The sequence below is a fragment of the Adiantum capillus-veneris genome, chromosome 11, assembly GCF_014529385.1.
Source record: "Adiantum capillus-veneris isolate H3 chromosome 11, ASM1452938v2, whole genome shotgun sequence".
Classification (NCBI taxonomy): domain Eukaryota; kingdom Viridiplantae; phylum Streptophyta; class Polypodiopsida; order Polypodiales; family Pteridaceae; genus Adiantum; species Adiantum capillus-veneris.
Genome location: NC_140941.1, coordinates 17,428,108 through 17,448,059, shown reverse-complemented (window position 1 = coordinate 17,448,059; position 19,952 = coordinate 17,428,108). Strand labels below are relative to the sequence as shown.

Sequence of the window (19,952 nt, the reverse complement as noted above, 5' to 3'; positions counted from 1 at the left end):
GGCTCCCCTTTCCTAAGTTTCCAATTTGGGATGCCAAATGGGACAATTGAAGTGCAGATTCTAAAGTTGAAGATCCCCACTATAAAAGTCACTTTTTTTTTAATCAAATTAAGGGTTCTTTTGTGTTGTTTGAAGCTTGCAAAGTGATTTTTTTTAGCAAAGAAGTGTGCCTCTCAATCCCCTTTGTAGTTTTTCTTGAAAATGTCCATGGTGATGGCATTGCAAGATCTGTACATGCCTTTTGTAGCATAATCAAGCTACTGTTGCCAAATTTTGTTGTTATCTTCCCTTCCCCCCCCCCCTCTCTTTCTCCTGAGTCTTGTGTTTTCCCTCGATGCCGGCAGTGTGGATGCGTGTTCCCACCCCGGATCAATGGTTTTTTGTGTGAGAGAGTCAGATTGAGGGTCTCTGTGTGTGTAAGGGTGGAGACTAATCGTGGCAATAGGTGTGCATTGTGTGGTGGACTTGTGGAGTGTGTAGGCATTGGGAAAAGAGCAAGCGGTGGTTTGCTATTGAGAAGTGTATTTTTGACGGTGTTTTTTTTTAGAGGATAGGGGTGTTGTGGATACCCTGAGCTATAGAGAGGCCCTTATAGTTTTGTTGGATGTGTTCCCCTATCCCCCCTCTTCAACGTGTCACTCTACCTCTCATCAACTACCAGACTTATTTTGATGTACATGTATTCATTTTATTCTAAAATGAAGTTTAGCCCAACAAAATAGTGCATGTGTATGTTTGTTTTTTCTTTGTCTAAGTTTGTTACAAAAAACAAAAAAACGATCATTTGTTCTAACAAGGAATGTGTGTGTAGTGAAAGCTCTATTCGTAGATATCTAGCCCTATTATCGATTGAGTTGCAACACCAGGTAGTAAAGTGTCTCCCTCATAACAAGAGGTGGCGAGGTAAAGACAAAAGGTCCTACGCGTGGATTCTATTTTCCTCTTGCAAATAGTGTGTTCCCTAAGATTGTTAAATAGAGTGAAATTTGGTATTTGGCGAGTGCATTTCACCATTGAGGAAGAATCTGCAAGAAACTTGCGGCCAAAATTCATACTTTATAGACTCACATTTGGTGAATTTTTCCGTCATGTGTGTCTTTTTAATAGTCTTCCTTTCACTTTCAACAAAAGAGATAGGGAGTTATTTAGAGCTTTTCTTAATAAAGAGAGCATAGAGAAGATTGAAAACTTGTATACATTATCATACTTCTCTACTTTCTATGACACTTTGTTCATAGAGACATTGTAAATCTCTTTATGCTTATGAATGATTTAACCATAATCCTAAGGAGTTTTTGTTCAAGAATTTTGTAGCACAAGTGGAGTCTTTAAATCTTGCAAAAATGATTGGACTTGATGAGGATGTTGTTTATGAAATTGTGATAAGGTTGCCTCACTTTGACTATGTGGAACTCGAAGGAAAGGAGCTCCTAGTCAATTGCTACTTTCTCACAACCTTCAACAAGCACGACGATCTACTTTTTATACAAACTACTTGTGCGTTGGGAATTGTAGTGCAATTCATCACTTGGGACGTGGCTGCTCTTTCATCCAAAAAATGAAGTTCTAGAGATTCTCATTTCTCGCCTTAGCTTTGAAGAATTTCAACTCTTCTCATAACTCATCAATAGTCTACCTTTTTTTTTTCAAAAAAATTGAGACCTCATTGAATCTTGGATACCTGAAGAAGAAAACCTAGAGTGGTACTTTTTTACTTCTTCATTTGTAGGCGAGTGGTTCTAAATCTCGTATTGTATCCCTTGTTGTAATGCATGCTGTAATATTTTTCGGATATCCTCTTTTATTTGGAGAGCATGGAGAGGGCGCAAAAAATTACTCTTTGCAAATTTCAAGATGTATTGTCGTATCAAAAGGATAATAACTCATCAAGAATGTGTCGAAATGTTTGAGGTGGTCCTTAGAAAATATGCTAGCACTTGGTTTGACTCTTTGCATGCAGAAGTTAAGGGGAATTACACAAAAGTTGTGAATAATTTTAAGAAATACTTCTTTGATTCCCAAAACACTCAAAAAATATGGCAAGACATTGTTTCTCATAAGCAAAAGACTTAGATGCCTACTACTTATACAAGCAAGAGTTTCTACGTCTTTGAGCTCTATGGATACGAAATGTTGCTAATCCTAGTGATGGTGCAATATTTCTAAAGAAGGAGAGGTTGATAGTCAGACTCTCTCCTGACCTTAAGGTAAAGGTGGAGACGGGTACACCTACCACCTTTGATGCAGTTGAAACTAGTGCTGTAGTGAGAAGTATAGAAAACTCAAGTGCCTAAGGGGAGAGGTTCCAAAAGAGGGTCTTAGACCCGAGGAAAAATTACAAGCATCAACATCTAGATATATTGTTGAGGTAGCAGCTGAGGTGATTGAAAATTTAAATGAATCCTTAAGAAACTTGTCAATTCATCTTGCACAAGCTGTAGGTCCCAAAGGACAAACAAAGAAAGCAGAGGAGCGAGAGCCACGACCTAGGATACTTTTGCAATGTTGGAATTGTGGAGAGTGTGGACATGGGATTTATAATTTTCCTTGGCCCAGTGGGGAGCTAGGGAGACCTAACTTGAATTATCCAGTGATGAATGCAAGTGAAGGAACTAGGCAACAACCTCATCTTTTACAAAGTCCAAATGGAGCAAGACCACCTCCACGAGAAATAGAAGAAGCTCCACCTTTGCCAGAACTAAATGTGCATGTGGTAGAGGTAAAAAATTCAAATGAGGTTGACATGGAAGAAAATGGCATTAAGCGTGGCCGTGGAAGAGGTAAGGAGAAAGAAGGATTCATGTCACAAAGTAATCATGGACAAGAAAAGAAGGTGAAGGAGACCAAGGAAGTTAGAAAAGGTAGCTACACTAGCTAGGATCAAGGTAAAACAGCGTGTGCATGTTCTAAAAATTGGACAAGCTGAAATGAATGAGGACATTACACTGGTGCTAGACTATTACATCAAAGGAAGGTCAGTTAGGAAAGGTCTTGTAGATGGGGTGCACAGATTTGCATCATGACAGAGGGACTCATGTGCAGACTAGGCATGCACATCCATGAGACACCTAAAATCAAAGTAAAAATGGCAAACAATAGCAAGGCTAGGTGCGTAGGCATTTGTATAAATGTTTGGCATTAAGAAGGGAGTGGATTTCTATGTTATGTCTACCAAAGGAAAAGATTACCCATTTATCCTAGGAAGACCATGGCTAATGAAAATGTGAGCTTTGTAGGATTGGAGAGTGGAAAATTAATTTGCAGGAATGACAATCGTAAGAAGTTTGTCTTTGACATGAAGGAGAAACGCGAAGAGGAGCTTCATCATCTCAAAGTGAGATGGAAGAAGACTAGATCGATAGCACTTCAGAAGAAGAAAGTAGCGGCAGCATTACTGAAGAGGAGTCTTCCATGGAAGTCATGGGGGTAAGGTTTAAGCTAACCAACCAAGAGACCTCTTGCCTAGGTTTAGAAGAGGTAGGCTATCAAGAGGAGCAAGCTGTGCATGAGGAAGAGATGTTAGACGGTATGTTGTCCAAGACACGCACATGGGAGGAAAAAGAGGAGTTTAAAAATGTGCTAAGAAAGCTTCCTAGTTTTTTTGCTAAATATTCACAGATGTAGGTGGAGTGGATACCATCCAACAAAAGATCAAGCTAAAGACAAATTCCAAACCTAAAGCACAAAAACTACAACGGCTAGGGGTCATCAAGGAGCAAGCACTACTCAAAGAGGCGAGAAAGCTTCTAGCAACAGGATTCATCTACCCTTTAGAGAATTTTGAATGGATCTATACAGTTGTGGTCAACCCAAAAAATAATGGCACGTGGAGGGTATGTGTCAACTATTGATCGCTCAATGAGGCAACAAAAAGGGACCACTTTCCCCTCCCATGTCAAGATGAGATAATTCCTAATGAGGTAGCATGTAAAGAAAAGTACAATCGGTATTGCATTGGAGGATCAATTGAAAACAACCTTCATCACTCCTTGGGGTTGTTATGCTTTTAGAGTCATACATTGGTTTGACAAATGCTCCAGCAACATTTCAACGTTTCATGAACATGGTGTTTCAAGCATTCTTTGGGAAGTCTATTAGAGTGTTCATAGATGACTTTTATATCTATAGCTCTAAAGAATTGCATCTATAAAAGGTAGAAGAAGTCTTAAAGAAGATATATGACATGGGAGGTCAAATCAATCTCGACAAGTGCCACATAGGTGAGGATGAAGTGATCTTGCTTGGTCACAAGGTTTCTTCCAAAGGCAGTGAGGTGGATCTAGTAAAGTCAAAATATCTCATTGAGCTACCATCACAAAAGAATCTTAAGGAGTTAATTTCATTCATTTAGAAGGTGAAGTACATGTCATGCTTCATTCATTTGGCATTGGAGTTACTTCACCTCCTTCGAAAGTTGACACAACAAGCAGAGTTTGCATGGTGTGATGAGCTTGAAGAGTATGTTTCTTGTATAAAAGAAATTTTGTCAAAGCTACCAACACTCAAGCCTCCTTACTGGGAGTTCACATTTTTTGTTAGCTCAAGTGTGGATAAGGAGACATTGGGTGCAGTTTTGTTGCAGCAAGATCCACATAGCACTAGGATGTAGCTATCTACTTTTCTAGAAGGTTCATGAATACACTTGAAAATAATTACACGGAAGCAAAGTCCATGATTATTTTTCTTGTCTTTGTAATGACAAATTTTAGATCATACCTTCTGCCAAAACCTTTTTTCATACTTACTACTGAAAACTTGTTTCCTTGGGTGTCATCTCAAATGACACTAAGTCCCAAGATTTTAGAATGGATCATGGAATTGCAAGAGCTCCAATACTATTTCAAGGTAGAAGATAGTGTGCGCGCACAATTAGTAGGGATTCTCACCTATAGAGTGCATGAGAGGGACATCAAGGTTCCTGAAGCAAAAACCTACCCTTATCACCACCTAAAATCTTACGTAATGCATTCACCTTGTTCTTTGATGGAGCATTTAGGAAGGCCACAGGAAAAGCAGGGGGAGGGCTTGTTTTGCTTGATCCATACAGTGAAGTTTATTTGAAAGATCATGTAAATTTTCCAGGTTCCATGAGCAACAATGAAGCAAAATACGACATACTACTCCATGGTTTGCAAATGTGTGTCCCTCAAAAGACACAACATCTCATGGTAAAAGGGGATGCGCTTCTCATTGTAAAGCAAATTCTAGGCATTTGTGCTTGTAAGAATGAAAGATCAAGGTAGAAGGTTCATGCCATCCGTAGACTCTTCAATCAATTTGAAGAAGTGAAATTGTATCATATCCCTAGGAAACAAAATAAAGATGTTGATATGATTGCACAAAAAGCAGTTGCATGTGTTGATGGTGAAGTGCAGGTCATCTTGGCAGTAGCAGTGGATGGAGTCGCTAGCTCTCATTATGGGTTACATTTTTGAGGGTGAGTTTCCGAAGGGCTTCACAAAGGCTCAAAAGTAGAGCCTCTTGAAGAAGAAATGTTCTTATTTGTTCTTAGAAGGCACCATCTACCAAAGAGAAAAAGACCAAGTTTGCAAGAGAATTCCAACAACCAAGGAGATTCCAGCCATTCTTGAAGGTTTGCATGAGGAAGCATGTGTTGGTCATTTTGCCTAAGAACTAGCTGTGAAAAAGATCTTGCTTGCTTTGTATGTTTGGCCAAGCTTGCACATTGATGTTCAACATTGGTGTAAAAGCTGCCACAATTGTCAAGTAAATGGAAACAAGCGCCTGTTGCATGGTCCACATCAGTTAGTCCTTACAAATTGCCAATTTGATAAATGAGGGCATTGATGCTATGGGTCCATTTCCTAGGACTAAAAATGGAAAATTGTACATCTTGGTGGCCATAGACTACATGACTAGGTGGGAAGAAGATCAAAGTGTGGCAAGAGTAAATGAGAGGACAGTTAGCAAGTTTTTGTACACTCACATTTGTTGCAGATTTGGCACATCTTTGGAGATAGTTTATGATAACGGTCCTAGATTTAGGAAGGGCTTGCTCATGGAAGTTTGTGATGAGCTTCACATTCTACATCGGCATAGCACACCCTACTATCCTCACTCAAATGGTTTGGTAGGGAATGCCAATGGCATCATTGCAGGAATCATCAGGAAGATGGTAAAGAACAAGACAAAGCTATGGGATGACTTCTTGGAAGGAGCATTGTGGGCATATCGGACTACCTACAAGGAAGCGATAGAGTTCACACCCTTCCACCTTGTCTACGGTCAAGAATATTTGCAACACATTGAGCTCAACATTCGAACCATGGGTCTCCAAGGAAGAGTAGCACATGGCAAAGAGGAAGCATGGATGGACCGCCTTCTCACCTTGGTAGAGCTAGAATGGAAGATAAAAGCTGCCTATGAGTGCTACAAAAGAAAGTCTACACAAGTAGAGGGAAAACTCAATAAGAATGTGAAGGACAAAGGCATCAAAGAAGTAGATTTGGTCTTAAGGTATGACAATCCCCTTGATAACATCTTTGATGTGAATTTCAACACTAGATGGCAGGGTCCCTACATCGTGTAGAAGGCCTTCAAATCAAGCTACTATCAACACATGTATTTGTACAGAAAGTATATTACTAATAATGTTAATGGGTTTCAACTACCACCCTATTTGAGTTACGTTCTACCAAAGGATTTTCTAGAGCATCATCAAGGAGGTACATCATCACGTTGTCGTGCCGTGACATGTACATAGAGGGAATGAATCCTACAAGATTTATCTTGTGACTTTTTAGATACATTATTATATTTTCCATAATGTACATGTGCATATCTAATTATAATAATAAATTTTATATCTCATCCTATTATTTATATCAAGGGTAACATATTCTTATTTTACCGTTAAAAAGTACTATGGGAAAAGCGTCAATAGCTGCGACTCTTTAACTTGGGGCAAAAAGCATTGATTCTTTATTTCTACTATCTCATTATCATCTCACACCCTAGCTCGATCCTATATCTAGGGTAACTTTCAATATATATATATTCTATGTATTTTTCATATATTTTTTATATTTCTTTTTAATAGCTACTAGGAAGGAATCAAATCCTAGTTGGACACTAGCTTGCATGATTTTCAAAAGATGCACTCATTTTAATGCATTATTAAGAGAATTTTTACAAACCTTTGTTAAGGAGCAATGTCATGCTTTCATAGTACATCATGTGTCCATTGGAATCAAGTGGAAGTATAAGCTAAGGGAACCACAAGAAGATTTTTTCTACCAAAAATATGCTCTATTTTGATGATTTTTTTACAGAAGGTTCCAATCCAAATTGGGAAAAGTATAAAAAGTGGGAGTCGTGCTAATGAGATGATATTTTGGCTCCTATTTTTATTTCTTTATTTGAAGCCACGATTGAGGAGATATGAATAAAATGGTGGACCCCAGTCTGCCTAGATCATGCAAGGCAACTCATTTTAAACTTTTCTAATTCCTGTTCACATTGTCTCTTCTCTTTCTTGTGTAAACCTTGGGGGTTCCCTTCATCTATAAAAGGGGACCTCTTCTTCCTTGAAAACAATTCATGAGGGAGTGAGAGTATTGATGCCTAATTGTACTTAGCCATAAACATAATTGTAACCCTACACTTGCTCCTAGAGGAAGACTAGCCAATCTTGTAAGGTATCCTTGGAAGATCAAATCTAATCAAAGAAGTTCTTGAACTTGGTGCATCAATCAAAGATGAAGTCTTTCCTCTTATTCTCTCTCCATCATAATGGTCAATAAATCCCGAAGAGTCTGTCAAGTAATATGTGTTTTACTTTGATATTTTGTTGGTTTCTTTTTTATCTGTAATCCAACATACATCTCTTATTTTATCTCCCGCCCCAACCAAATCTATCTCTCTCACTCATAGAAAGTTAGTCTCCCTACAATTCCTAGGTTCTCCTTGCTACAGGTACAACTCTCCCTGCAATATCCTTATTGCCCTACGGACAAGAATAGGGCTTGGAAGGGAAACATCTCTTCTCTTCACTTCTCTCATATCTACACTTTTCGCACACTAGAGTTATCCTAGATGAATAATCCACTTGATGTGAGTTTCTATTGCTTCCACTCTATGTGATCTATTGCAATTAACGTATATATTAGCCATAATACACTTTCAACAACGTATAGTGTTTCTCTCTGGCCCAAAAAGGCTGAATGAAATACTTCTTTCACTGGATCCCATCATACTACCCCTTATAGACATAGATTTTCTTTTGACACAAGTGTAGTTATCTCTCTATGAACCAAGAGGATTTGTATACACAATTATTCCCAATCACTAGACAAAACATATATATTATGGTAAGCACAAAATTACATTTACAAGAACAATTTGTAGCCTGTTTGGTTGGAAAATATTGAATGCCATTAACTCATCTATTAACCCTTTCATATTACTCGTGATATGAAACGAGCACAGCCTTGTTGTTTTCATATTTTTATTGTTTTGACATGATCTTTTGTGTTCTTTCTTTCAGAAAAAGTGGGATTTTATTGATTGCAGTTCCTTACTAACCATAGACTTCATGGCATCTATGCTATAACTCCTTTATATAGGTTTTGGAGTTCTATCATAAACTCTCATAGCCAAAAGCCCGATGCTTTGCTGACATATTTTTGCTACACACGATGTGAATATGCCAAGGTGAGAGTTTGTGAGTAAACATGGTGTTTATATGGAGCAATAGGGTATGCATTTTGACCTAGCAACAATGCAAATGTTTCAAGCATTTGCAATGTTCATGCAACAACAACATGCTAGTGAAAGAAGGGAAATTTCAGCAAACCTAATCCATATAAGTGTTTGTCAAAAGAATGTATGAGTTCAATGGCAAAGATGTAACCAAGTACTTGTGCAAGTATGCGAAGGAGACGAAGCTGCATCGCATGTCAGAAGGTGATATGATTCAAAGCTTTGAGCTAGTTGTTGCTCCAGAAATTCGGGAACATGTTAGGGGAATTAAAGATGGGCATGGGAGAAACTAGGAAGAACTCAAAGTAGCTTTAAAGGAGGAATATTTCATGGAGGACTTTGAGTGACCAAACTAGTATGCCCTTATCGACTCACTGTGGAAATGGTGTGAATTAAACAAGAAGAGCAGTGTTGTACCTTACACCTCATCGCGTCTCTTATTCTGAAGGCTTTGTAGCATCTCTCCTCGGAGCTTTCGCCAAAAACTCTATAACCTCGCATCACAAACAAGATTTTGCATTAAAAGATGTATGGAGGTGAAAATATACACATTATAATAAAGATGGAGAGAGATGCATTTTGTGCATTTGTGATGATTGTGCCCATAAATAAGAAAAGAAAAAACCATACATACATATGGTGTGGAGTTGGCACCATTCTCCACATTTATAATAATACCGTAGGGAACGTGCCCTTCCCCCGCCACTTTTATCCCCTTCAGTGTTGAAGGGGGACTTATGCTTCTCCTCCAGTGTTGGAGGGACTTTCTTATTGTAAAAATACTACAACTGTACAAGGAAGAACTCATTACTGATGTTTTATGAAAACATGTATCATTCTACATTGCCATGCTGTGGTGTATCGTCTATGTGTCTCTTTGTTGGGAATCCCAAAAATTCTTCAACCATTGTCACCTTCATCTACAACCTTTAGAATGGAAATGATGTAAATTAATTGCTTTAATGAGTACATGATGTAATCTAAGTAGTTTTGAGATCACATAGAGGAAATCGAAGTCAAAATATAAGTTTACCTTTGGTATTGGTCGTGTGGATGGACGCACAATCTTGGATGAATCGGCTCCTAGATCTTCCTTACATTGTTCCGTCACCTTGCCTCCAATATAAAGTTCAGCCATTGTCATCAAGTCTGTGACTTCTGCAAAGATATCGACTGTTGCATTCACTTTTGCTATCATGCCTACCATTACCTGTACTACTTCTGATGTTCTTGGTTTCAGGGTATGTTGAATCTTCCTTATTGTCTGCTCGTAGGTGATTTCATATAGACAAAGGCCAGCAATTTGCATCTGCTGAAAATAGCCTACAGCTCTTTGTCCCTTCTCCTATTGTGGGTATACCACAATCAGTGCATTTTAAGAGATGTCGTTTCAAACAATAAGCTCCACAAGCTACTTTCGAAGTGCACCACATTTGGCATACATATTGAGCAATGTCAAGCACAACAGCTCATCAAGGACTTGTTGTGCTCGGACAAGTATACCACGCTTGACATACATACTGACTAATGTGTTGGCTAAGTATGTGTTATTTTCAAGTAACCCACTATCGCAAATGTATCCTGCTACATTGGTAACCCTGTTTCTGTTGTGCATATCCCACAATCAACGCACTCCAAAAGACGACGTTCCGAACAGGAAGCTCCTTTAAACACTTTCTGTGCTTTTTGAAGTGCACCACATTTGGCATACATATCGACCACACACAGGCAATGGCGATGGCGGAAGGAGCTGCAACTTATGTGATTGCATGAGGAGAGGTTTGAGGCATTGCCAAGCACAACAACATCCCCTGACTAAAGCCCATATCGGCATCTTGCATAGAGACACATGCCTTCAAGATGCATGTGTAGGATGCGTAGGTGATAGCATTAGGACAGAGACCCTCATAGCCTTGCATTTTTTGAAATCAGCTTAGAGCTTTTTGTCCGTTTAATAAAGATCCCTCCCTCTCCCTCTCCCTCTCTCTCTCTCTCTCTCTCTCTCTCTCTCTCTCTCTCTCTCTCTCTCTCTCTCTCTCTCTCTCTCTCTCTCTCTCTCTCACACACACACACACACACACACACACATACATGGATCTGTAGCGCACAATCTCTCGTTCTTTCTCTCCAGCCTGCAGTAAGCCCAAGAAATCTCTCTCTCTCTCTCTCTCTCTCTCTCTCTCTCTCTCTCTCTCTCTCTCTCTCTCTCTCTCTCTCTCTCTCTCTCTCTCTCTCTCTCTCTCTCGCCTACAACAGAAAGTCTGTCTTTCTCTCTCTCCGGCCTAGAGCGCAAAGTCTCTATAGGAGCAGGAATCTACGCTTCAGACACGTCACCTTCGAGGTTATTGAGTGTTGTGAGGCTGCCAATCTCTACAAAAAGATGAGACATCCTGTGCATAGAACGTTAGCACGGCAAGCAATACTGGCACGGAACAGCATAGGATAAAGAAATAATTACCCTTTACCCTCTACTCTGCAGTTTCCAGTGCGCCAACTTTCTATGTAAGAAGCTGATCCGAAACATTTTGAGCTTTTGTGAGAGTGCCAGATTCAGTATACATACCAACCAAAGCACCTCTGAGCACAACATGTTTCACCAAAATCCCCTAGCGATTCCTATCTTTAAGTTTATCCTTTTATGTGACTTCTTTCTTTTTTGCACCCAGAGATTGGATTACATCTACAAAGATTGTATTGGTTTGGTCTCATAGGTTATTTTAGCTCTTTGAAAACGGATTTCAATCTGACAATTTCTGTCTTTTAGTTTAGACTTTCATCTTACTTCTTATTTTTTTCACACCCAATTTCCAAACATTGGGTTACATTCACTGCATGGTACATAACCTCCTGTTTAGTGAAAAGGCAAACTCAAGACTAATTAGATGAAATAATAAGAACAGAAAGTTTTTACCTTTTCCAAAAATAGATTACCTTCTCATTCCCGAGCCCATGGCAGAAGCAAGATCTCTCTCTCTCTCTCTCTCTCTCTCTCTCTCTCTCTCTCTCTCTCTCTCTCTCTCTCTCTCTCTCTCTCTCTCTCTCTCTCTCTCTCTCTCTCTCTCTCTCTCTCTCTCTCTCGTAGGAATTTTGTATCTGTTAGTCCTCATACCCAACATACCAGTATTGCGTGCTCATTGTTTTTGAAATTTTCAATTGATATGCGCAATACTTCAGGCCATCAGAGTGTGCAAGCATGATATGGTGGGCCTTTGCATACTTTAAGGTGTTGACTCACTTAATGCACTCACAATGGTTGTTAGACGAAGAGCTACCTTGTTGACCGATGCCTTGTTGGACGAAGAGATGCCTTCGCTGCCTGAGGATGAGGTTGACCGATGCCTCGTAGGCATAATTCTTTTCATTCTCCGCTGCTCCCCCTGTGGTGTGCTGCGTCAATTCCCCTCCAAAGTTGGCTAGACACTTCGACCGCTATTTTTTGTAAACGCGCCATGCTTTTCTCTCTCTCTCTCTCTCTCTCTCTCTCTACATCCTCATTTAGCAGCACGCGATGCTTTTCTCTCTCTCTTTTATTACCTTGCTCTCTCTCTCTCTCTACATCCTCATTTAAGCAATCACAAATCACCACATGGCATAGCTAAGCTGGCAGCTTTAGTGAAATCAGTCTTAGATAATCAAGGTAAAGAACATTCCTAGAATGGGTAGTCAAGCCAAAGTAAGGACTATCAATAATAGAGTTACTTAGGGAATTTGAGCGGCGCTATGCACAATTCACCAGAATGAAAAAGGCCACACTAGATGTAGAGAAGAAAAATCTTTTCAGACAAGCTATAGGTAAAGAGTTTCAAGAAAATTTGTAGCTTCTTCTTGAAGATAAAGAGGCTGAGAAACAACTAAAGACCAACTCAAATGAGGTAGAAGGTGTTGTCTCACTGCTTGCCAAACAACAAAGAATAAGGGACAAGATGGTAGTAAACACTACCAGTCCTTCAACCTCAACTTCTGACAAAATGGTAAAGCCTAATTTTATAGCTCCTAAGTTTGATGATTCTATGCTAGATGAGCTTGTGAAGGGAATGTGTGACTCGTGGTTCAAACATAATGTCAAAGAGTCTCTACAACAAGTGTAAATGTTCTAGGGGGATTCGTCATGGAAAACTTACCGCACCACGTAAGTGCAGGGGATGGGGGTTTATTTACAATTTGCATAAGCGTATAAGCTAGGGGCAAGCTCCCAATAATTTATCCCCCAAGCTTAAAAATAAGGGAGGGGTATCATATTTATGGGGGGTTTGGGGGGGGGGGGGGGGACCTGACCCGAGTTGATTACTTGTTATGATTGGTCACCGGTGTAAAATAGAACTCAAATGACTCTTGGGAAAGTGTTTTTATCAAGCCATGCATCAAATTTTTCATCAATCCGGTCATAGATTATTTGGAGCAGTTCAAGGGTTGATTTACACCAGCTTTGCATGGGTTAGAATTGGACGAGTAGCCAGAGTGCAGGCTGATTGGGCACATAGTTTTAAATTCAAACTAAGACACATTGAGGGTACATCTAATTATCAATAGAAGTGGTTCCTTAGTACGTTTCCAGTCACTATGCTACACACTCTTTGACTAGTTTTACTCAGTTAGATAATGGGAGACCTAAAGTTTTTATATGTAAGATAGGCGTATGATAGTTTTCTTCATTGATTGTCGTATAAGCGTATAAAGGAGGGTCATATTTCCTAAAATGAGTCATATATAGGGGTTTTATCAAATTTATCCGCTCGCAAGTGGCGTCCCGTTTTGTATATAGAGTGGAGTCCCCCAGGGTAAATGTCTAATGGACACAAATCATGGTCGGATGGTGAAAGTGGCAAACAATTCATCCATTGAATTGTTTGCAGCATGTCCATGTGTGAAGGTGACAATAGGTGATGTAGAAATTGACCAAAACTTCTTTGTACAGGATACATCTTCATATCATCTTATCCTTAGGCAGCCCTACATTGTGGGACCTTTAGGTTTGGAAAAAATGTGTACCTCATCGCAGAGAGCAACCAACTCGGTTTCACATATGATGAATAGGATGAATAAGGTCTTACCTGACTTTATTCCTCAAATCACAATGCCTTTTATTGATGATTTTCCTATCAAAGGATGTGAAAGTGAGAAAGATGAAGCTTTGGATCTCAGGGGATGTCTCAGGTTTGTGGTAAATCACATAAATGACTGTGATAAAAAAAATTCTTGGTTGGAAGAAGTGAATCTTACTTTGTCAGGGAAAACGTCTATGATTGGTGTCAATGAAGTGCTCATTGTGGGGCACATGTGCGGGCCATATGGAAGGAAACCTTGTCCAACAAATGAAAGAAACATGCACTAGCATCACTGAGGTTAGAAGGTTTCTGGGAGCATATGCTATTTGGATTCCACAATATGCACATGTAGATGATCCTCTTTATCAATTGCTTAGAAATAATCAAAAGTTTAAATGGATAGAAGCACATGACATGAAAAAGCTAAAGGAGTTCCTTCAGTTAGCACCAACTTTGAGAAAGGTAGACTATGAGTGGGAAAGGCTAATAATTGTGACAGTAGACACCAATCCTACAAAAATTTGATGGGCAGTAGGGCAAGATGACAAAGAAGGACACAGGTATGTGTTCAGATTTGGAGCAAAGGTACTAAGTGCTCGCCAAAGAAACTACCCACAAATAAAGAGAGAGTTATGGGGTATGGTTACAGCCTTGAAAAATGGAAAAGAGTACCTAATTGATGCATATGTGGTTGTAGAAAGAGATTGTCTACCACTTTTTGGGATGATTACAAGCTAGTCAACGCCGGACATTGCTATGTTGCAGTGGATTGCCTACATTAAGTCCTTATATCTCGAGCTTAAGAAAATTGCAGGTACAGACAATACAATGACAAATATGCTATCAAGGACAATTTATGAAGATGAGTCACAGATGATTGATGAGGGAGATGATGTGGGCACTAATCTCTTTTCCATCTCTCTTGTCAAAGCTAAAAATGTATGCATATTGACTAATCCACTTGAATTGTTCTTGGAAGATCTTTATGAAGGTGATTGGCTTCTTATTGGAAGCTACTTGAGTACTCTAGCAAAACAGGATGATTGGTCTGAATAAGAATTCAGGAGGATGCGCAGGCATATGGGTACTTTGTGAGGGATGGCTACTTGTGGAAGCATCTTAAACAAAATGGTGTTAGTACACAAAGGGTTATATGTAAAAAAGAGACTAAAGTAAAGATCATGCAAGAGTTTCATGAGATTCTATGGGCTAGATAAAGGGGTGTGTGGGCAACCTTCTCCAAGTTGAAAGAAAAATACTGGTGGAAGGGTATGTATAAAGATGTATCTCAATTTGTAGAGTCATGTGTAGCTTGTCAAATATATTCAAATGTTTGACAACGTGATAGCGTGCACCCTACATACTCACCAGCCATGCACTATAAATGGGTTGTGGATCTAGTCACAATGCCTTTAGGACTTTGGTAGATGAGATACTTAGTTCTTGCACGAAAGGACCTAACTAATCAGGTTGAAGGGCGAGCATTAAGAGCTAAAACCACAAAAGTTGTGTGCAAATTATTTCTTGATGAGGTGATTTGTGATTAGGGTTGTGTGGTTACAACCCTAAAGACAATGGAAAGAGAGAAAGAGGGCATCCTCCTATCATCAAAATCTTTGGACAAGGCTTGCGAAGGAAGAGTTGATGAGTGGCCAAAACTATCATCATATGCTTTATGGGCTGATCGTACAATACATAGCTCGGTAAATGGCTATATGATTGAGGAGCTAATGTATGGTCAAAAGTGAGTGATGCAGATTGAAGATACAATTCCCGCATGGAATATACTACCTGGGCAAGAGGGGCTTAGCAGGGAAGGTCTCCTTGCATTGCGCATAAGGCAACTAGAGAGAAGACCTAGAGAAATTGACGCTCCAAAAGAAAAACTCAAAAATGCAAGGTTGAAAAACAAGAACTACTTTGATAAGCAACATCATCTCCGGAGCAAACCAATTGACAAAGGTGACTAGGTTTTAATGTATGATAGTAGCCTTGATAGCCAGCACATAGCCATGCATAAGTTCTCAAAAAGATGGTTTGGACTGTATGTTGTAAAGAATGTACAAAACAATTCTACTTACAGATTTGAACTAGATAGTACATAAATAAAGGTTTCCATTGTAGGAATAAGGATCAAAGTGTTTAAGAGAAGAAGAGACAGTGATCTAGAAGATGTTGAGGAGGAGGCAAAGCAAAACACTAGTGAAGATCAAAGTGAATATGAAGCATTGGAAACTATTAATGAAAAGGAAATCATGGAAAATCTACAAGGGAGTTGAAACTACAGAAAAAAAGATCATATGTGACACGCACCAGAGGATGTGCAGGTTTAGAGGGGGTGGATGTCGTGTTGTGACACATACATAGTGGGAATGCATGCTACAAGATCTATGTTGTGACTTTTTAGATACATAAGTATATTTTCCATAATGTACATATGCATATCTAATTATAATAATAAGCTTGCTATCTCATTCTATTCTTTATCTTAAGGGTAACATATTCTTACTTTACCGTCAAAAAGTATTATGAAAAAAGCGTCAATAGTTGCACCTCTTTATTAACTTGGGGCAAAAAGCATTGGTTCTTTATTTCTACTATCTCATTATCATCTCACACCCTAGTTATATCCTATATCTACGGTAACTTCCAATATATATATACTCTATGTATCTTTCATATATTTCTTATATTTCTTTTTAATAGCAACTAGGAAGGAATCAAATCCTAGTGGGACACTGGCTTGCATTATTTTCAAAGATGCACTCATTTTAATGCCTTATTAAGAGGATGCTTACGAATATTTGTCAAGGAGCAATGTCATGCTTTCATATTGGATGAGGTGTCCATTGGAATCAAGTGGAAGTCTAATCTAAGGGGACCACAAGAAGACTTTTGCTGCCATAAAGATACTCTATTTTGATGAATTTTTTACACAAGGTTCAAATCCAAATTGGAGACTATATATAAAATGGGAGTCATTGCTAATGAGATGAATTTTTGTCTACTATTTTTATTTCTTTGTTTGGACCCACGGTTGAGGAGATATGATAACAATGGTGGACCCTAATCTACCCTCATCATGCAAGGTAGCTCATTTCAAACTTGGCCAGCTCCTGTTCACACTGGCTCTTCTCTTTTTTGTGTAACCCTTGGGGGTTCCCTTCACCTATAAAAGGGGGCCTCTTCTTCCTTGAAAACCATTCATGAGGGAGTGAGAGTATTGATTCCTAATTGTACTTAGCCATACACATAATCCTAAGCCTACACTTTCTCCAAGAGGAAGACTAACCAATCTTGTAAGCTATCCTTGGAAGATGAACTCTAATCAAAGAAGGTGTTGAACTTGGTGCATCAATCAAAGATGCAGTCTTCCCTCCTCTTCTCTCTCCATCATAATGGTGAATAACTGCCGAAGAGTTTGTCAAGTAAGATGTGTTTTACTTTGATATTTTGCTCGTTTCTTTCTCATCTTTAATCCAGCATGCATCTCTAATTTCATCTCCCTCCCTAACCAAATTTATCTCTCTCAATCTTAGAAAGTCATTCTCCCTACAAACTGTAGGTTCTCCTTGCTACAGGAACATCTCTCTCTGCAGTATCCTTATTGCCTACGGGCAAGAATAGGGCTTTTAGAGGGAAACGTCTCTTCTCTTCACTTCTCTCATATCTACATTTTTCACATACTAGAGTTATCCTAGATGGATAATCCACATGATGTGAATTTCTATCACTTCCACTATGTGCGATCTATTGCAATTAACGTATGAATTAGCCCCATAAAATACACTTTCAACAACATATAGTGTTTTTCTTTGGCCCAAAAAGGCTCAATCAAATACTTATTTTATTGGATCCCATCATACTGAGGCGGTCCGAGGCGGGCAACAAGAAGAGCGGCCTCTAAACACCCTTCGAGGCTCCCGTGCTGCTCAATTAGGGTTGGGGCAAGCACAATCAGAGACAACAATAACCCACAACCAGAAACCAAACAAGAAAAGGGGCACCACCTAGTTGTAGATGTGAACTAGGACGCACGTGATATCTCCTTGTACTCAAACGCACAAAGAGAGGGGAATGCAAGATAGCCACACACACCAAACACAAACATTCACCACGCCAGAGAGAGGTAAAGAGCACAAATCAACTTGAGCAACTCAGTCTTAGCCTTAAAGACTAGATTCACACAAAGCTTGATGAGAAACAGAGAGACAACACAAAACTTGACCTTGTTGCCAATACACAAATTGTCTTAGGGTCACGGGAGCCCTCTCACCGAGAACCCTCTTACAATTGACCTTTTAGGCAAACAATTCAACAAGCCCTCAAACCACCAAGCATGAAATGGCACAACAAACTTCAAGGGCAATATACCTTCAACCACCAGATGAGCCAACTTATCAAGTCAATTTGGAGAGAAGAGAGTCGTAGTTGCAGCATACAATTGCACCCAAAACTATAAATCTTATTTATGCAAAAGAGTAGGCTACAAGTGTGGTGAAGAGTATGGCATACACTCCACTCCTCTAGATGGCATAACTAACTTCAAGCTTCTCCATGCACCTTTGTGTAATGATGGAATAGATCGCTCACGATGCACACACTATACACAACTAGGCTTGAATAGTGGTGTGTTATGTGTTGAGAATGGTGTGGTGTAGTGTGATCATGTGATGTTTTACAAAGGAGAGAAGGGCTCTATTTATAGGTTTTAGAAGCCCCGATTAGGATTAGGCCTAATCAAGTTTATTTGAAGGAATAAAAGATTATACATTTTTATATTTTTTTTATGAGGGTGGGTCTCTCTTGTCCTTTGAGTCACAAGGATGTGGGCTCAAGGGAAGAGAATTATTGAGGATGAAAGGAGAGAGGATTGAGTGAATAATTCGGGAGTGCCTACTCTAGTAGAGGGTGCATTTTACAATAAGGTTAGTGGTTAGTAGTTAGTAATTATCACTAAAAAACATTTACAAAATCATTCACCAAATGGTGAGATATATGATGAGAAAAGTTAGAAGAGGGATGAGCTTGTAAAGAGAGGTTGAAGCTTTGGAGAAGTTGACATTCACCTCTTTACAGCACCGGAAGAAGAAGCAGTCAGCATGGCGAAGCAGCGCGTGTCGATGAAGCTATGTTATTTCAAACCTTGGAAAATTCATGATAAAAGCCTTCATTTGCAGAGGTTATCCTTGGATTTTTTCTGATTTTTTTGAATTTCTTTACAAAGCTGAAGAGAGTATGGTAATATGGACATATATGTAGAGAGCAAGGGGGACACATAGAGTGTAGAAATGGAGGATGAAGGCTATGGAGGTGTGAGAGATGTGGCAATGGTGAAAAGGGTGCACTAGGACATGGGAGTTGCAGGTTTGGGAGTGGGAAGGAGAGGGAGGAGTGTGTGTGAAAGAGGAAAATGATAAAGTGAAAGAGGGAGTGTGGCTGCATAGCATGGGCAAACTGGGGTCCACCAATAAAATCATAGCTCACAGCTCGTAGCTCAAAAAAATATGAAAAAACTTGAGGTGAAAGTTTAGCTCACGAGCTACAACTTTTGTTTGTATCACCTTTTCAAATTCGGGGAGCATGTGATCTTTAAAAATTCAGCAAAACCGACTATTTTTTCCACTACACAAGGTCCTTGTGAGGTCCTTCTTTGGATGATTCTTTTGAATACCTCCAAGAGTGAGCTCCCCATGGTGCATGCATGCATGCCACATACCCTTCACCTTATTTGGTAGGTCTATAATTGAAGATATTGTTGAGATCATGATATAAGTGAATAGTACAACTAAGAAAATCAAATATTGAGGGGTCCAAAAAAATATGTACATGTCAAATATAAATAATATAGGTGGAAAAAATATAAAGGGGTCAAAATAAAAATCTCTCATTATAAGTCTATCATAAAAAGATGAATAATTTTGGTGGTCTAATTTATGAGAGTAATAGGAAAAAGATGTAGGAAGGAAAAAATCACAATAGTGAAAAAATATACACATAAATAGAACTAGTTTTTTTGGATTTTGTTGAGATGGAGTTACACCAAAAATAAGAGAAGCTTGCATGAAATTATTGTTATATGGAATAAAGAGTATGCAAAATGGCAAGAAAAAATATGGTAATGGTGAGTCAATGTACATAGCATAAATAACACACACCTAAGTATAAATATTTAAATAAATACCA

At 39.1% G+C, this 19,952-nt stretch overlaps 1 protein-coding gene across 1 annotated transcript; it reads right to left on the bottom strand.

Annotated features, from left to right (window-relative positions):
• Positions 1-9,621: 9,621 nt before the first annotated feature.
• Positions 9,622-9,928, bottom strand: LOC147446938 (uncharacterized). The gene is made up of 2 exons (XM_086524214.1): positions 9,755-9,928; positions 9,622-9,648 (listed from the first exon to the last, which is right to left on the bottom strand). Exons 1-2 carry the CDS (start codon positions 9,926-9,928, stop codon positions 9,622-9,624), a joined length of 201 nt encoding a protein of 66 aa, XP_086380340.1.
• Between the last annotated feature and the right edge of the window lie 10,024 nt (positions 9,929-19,952).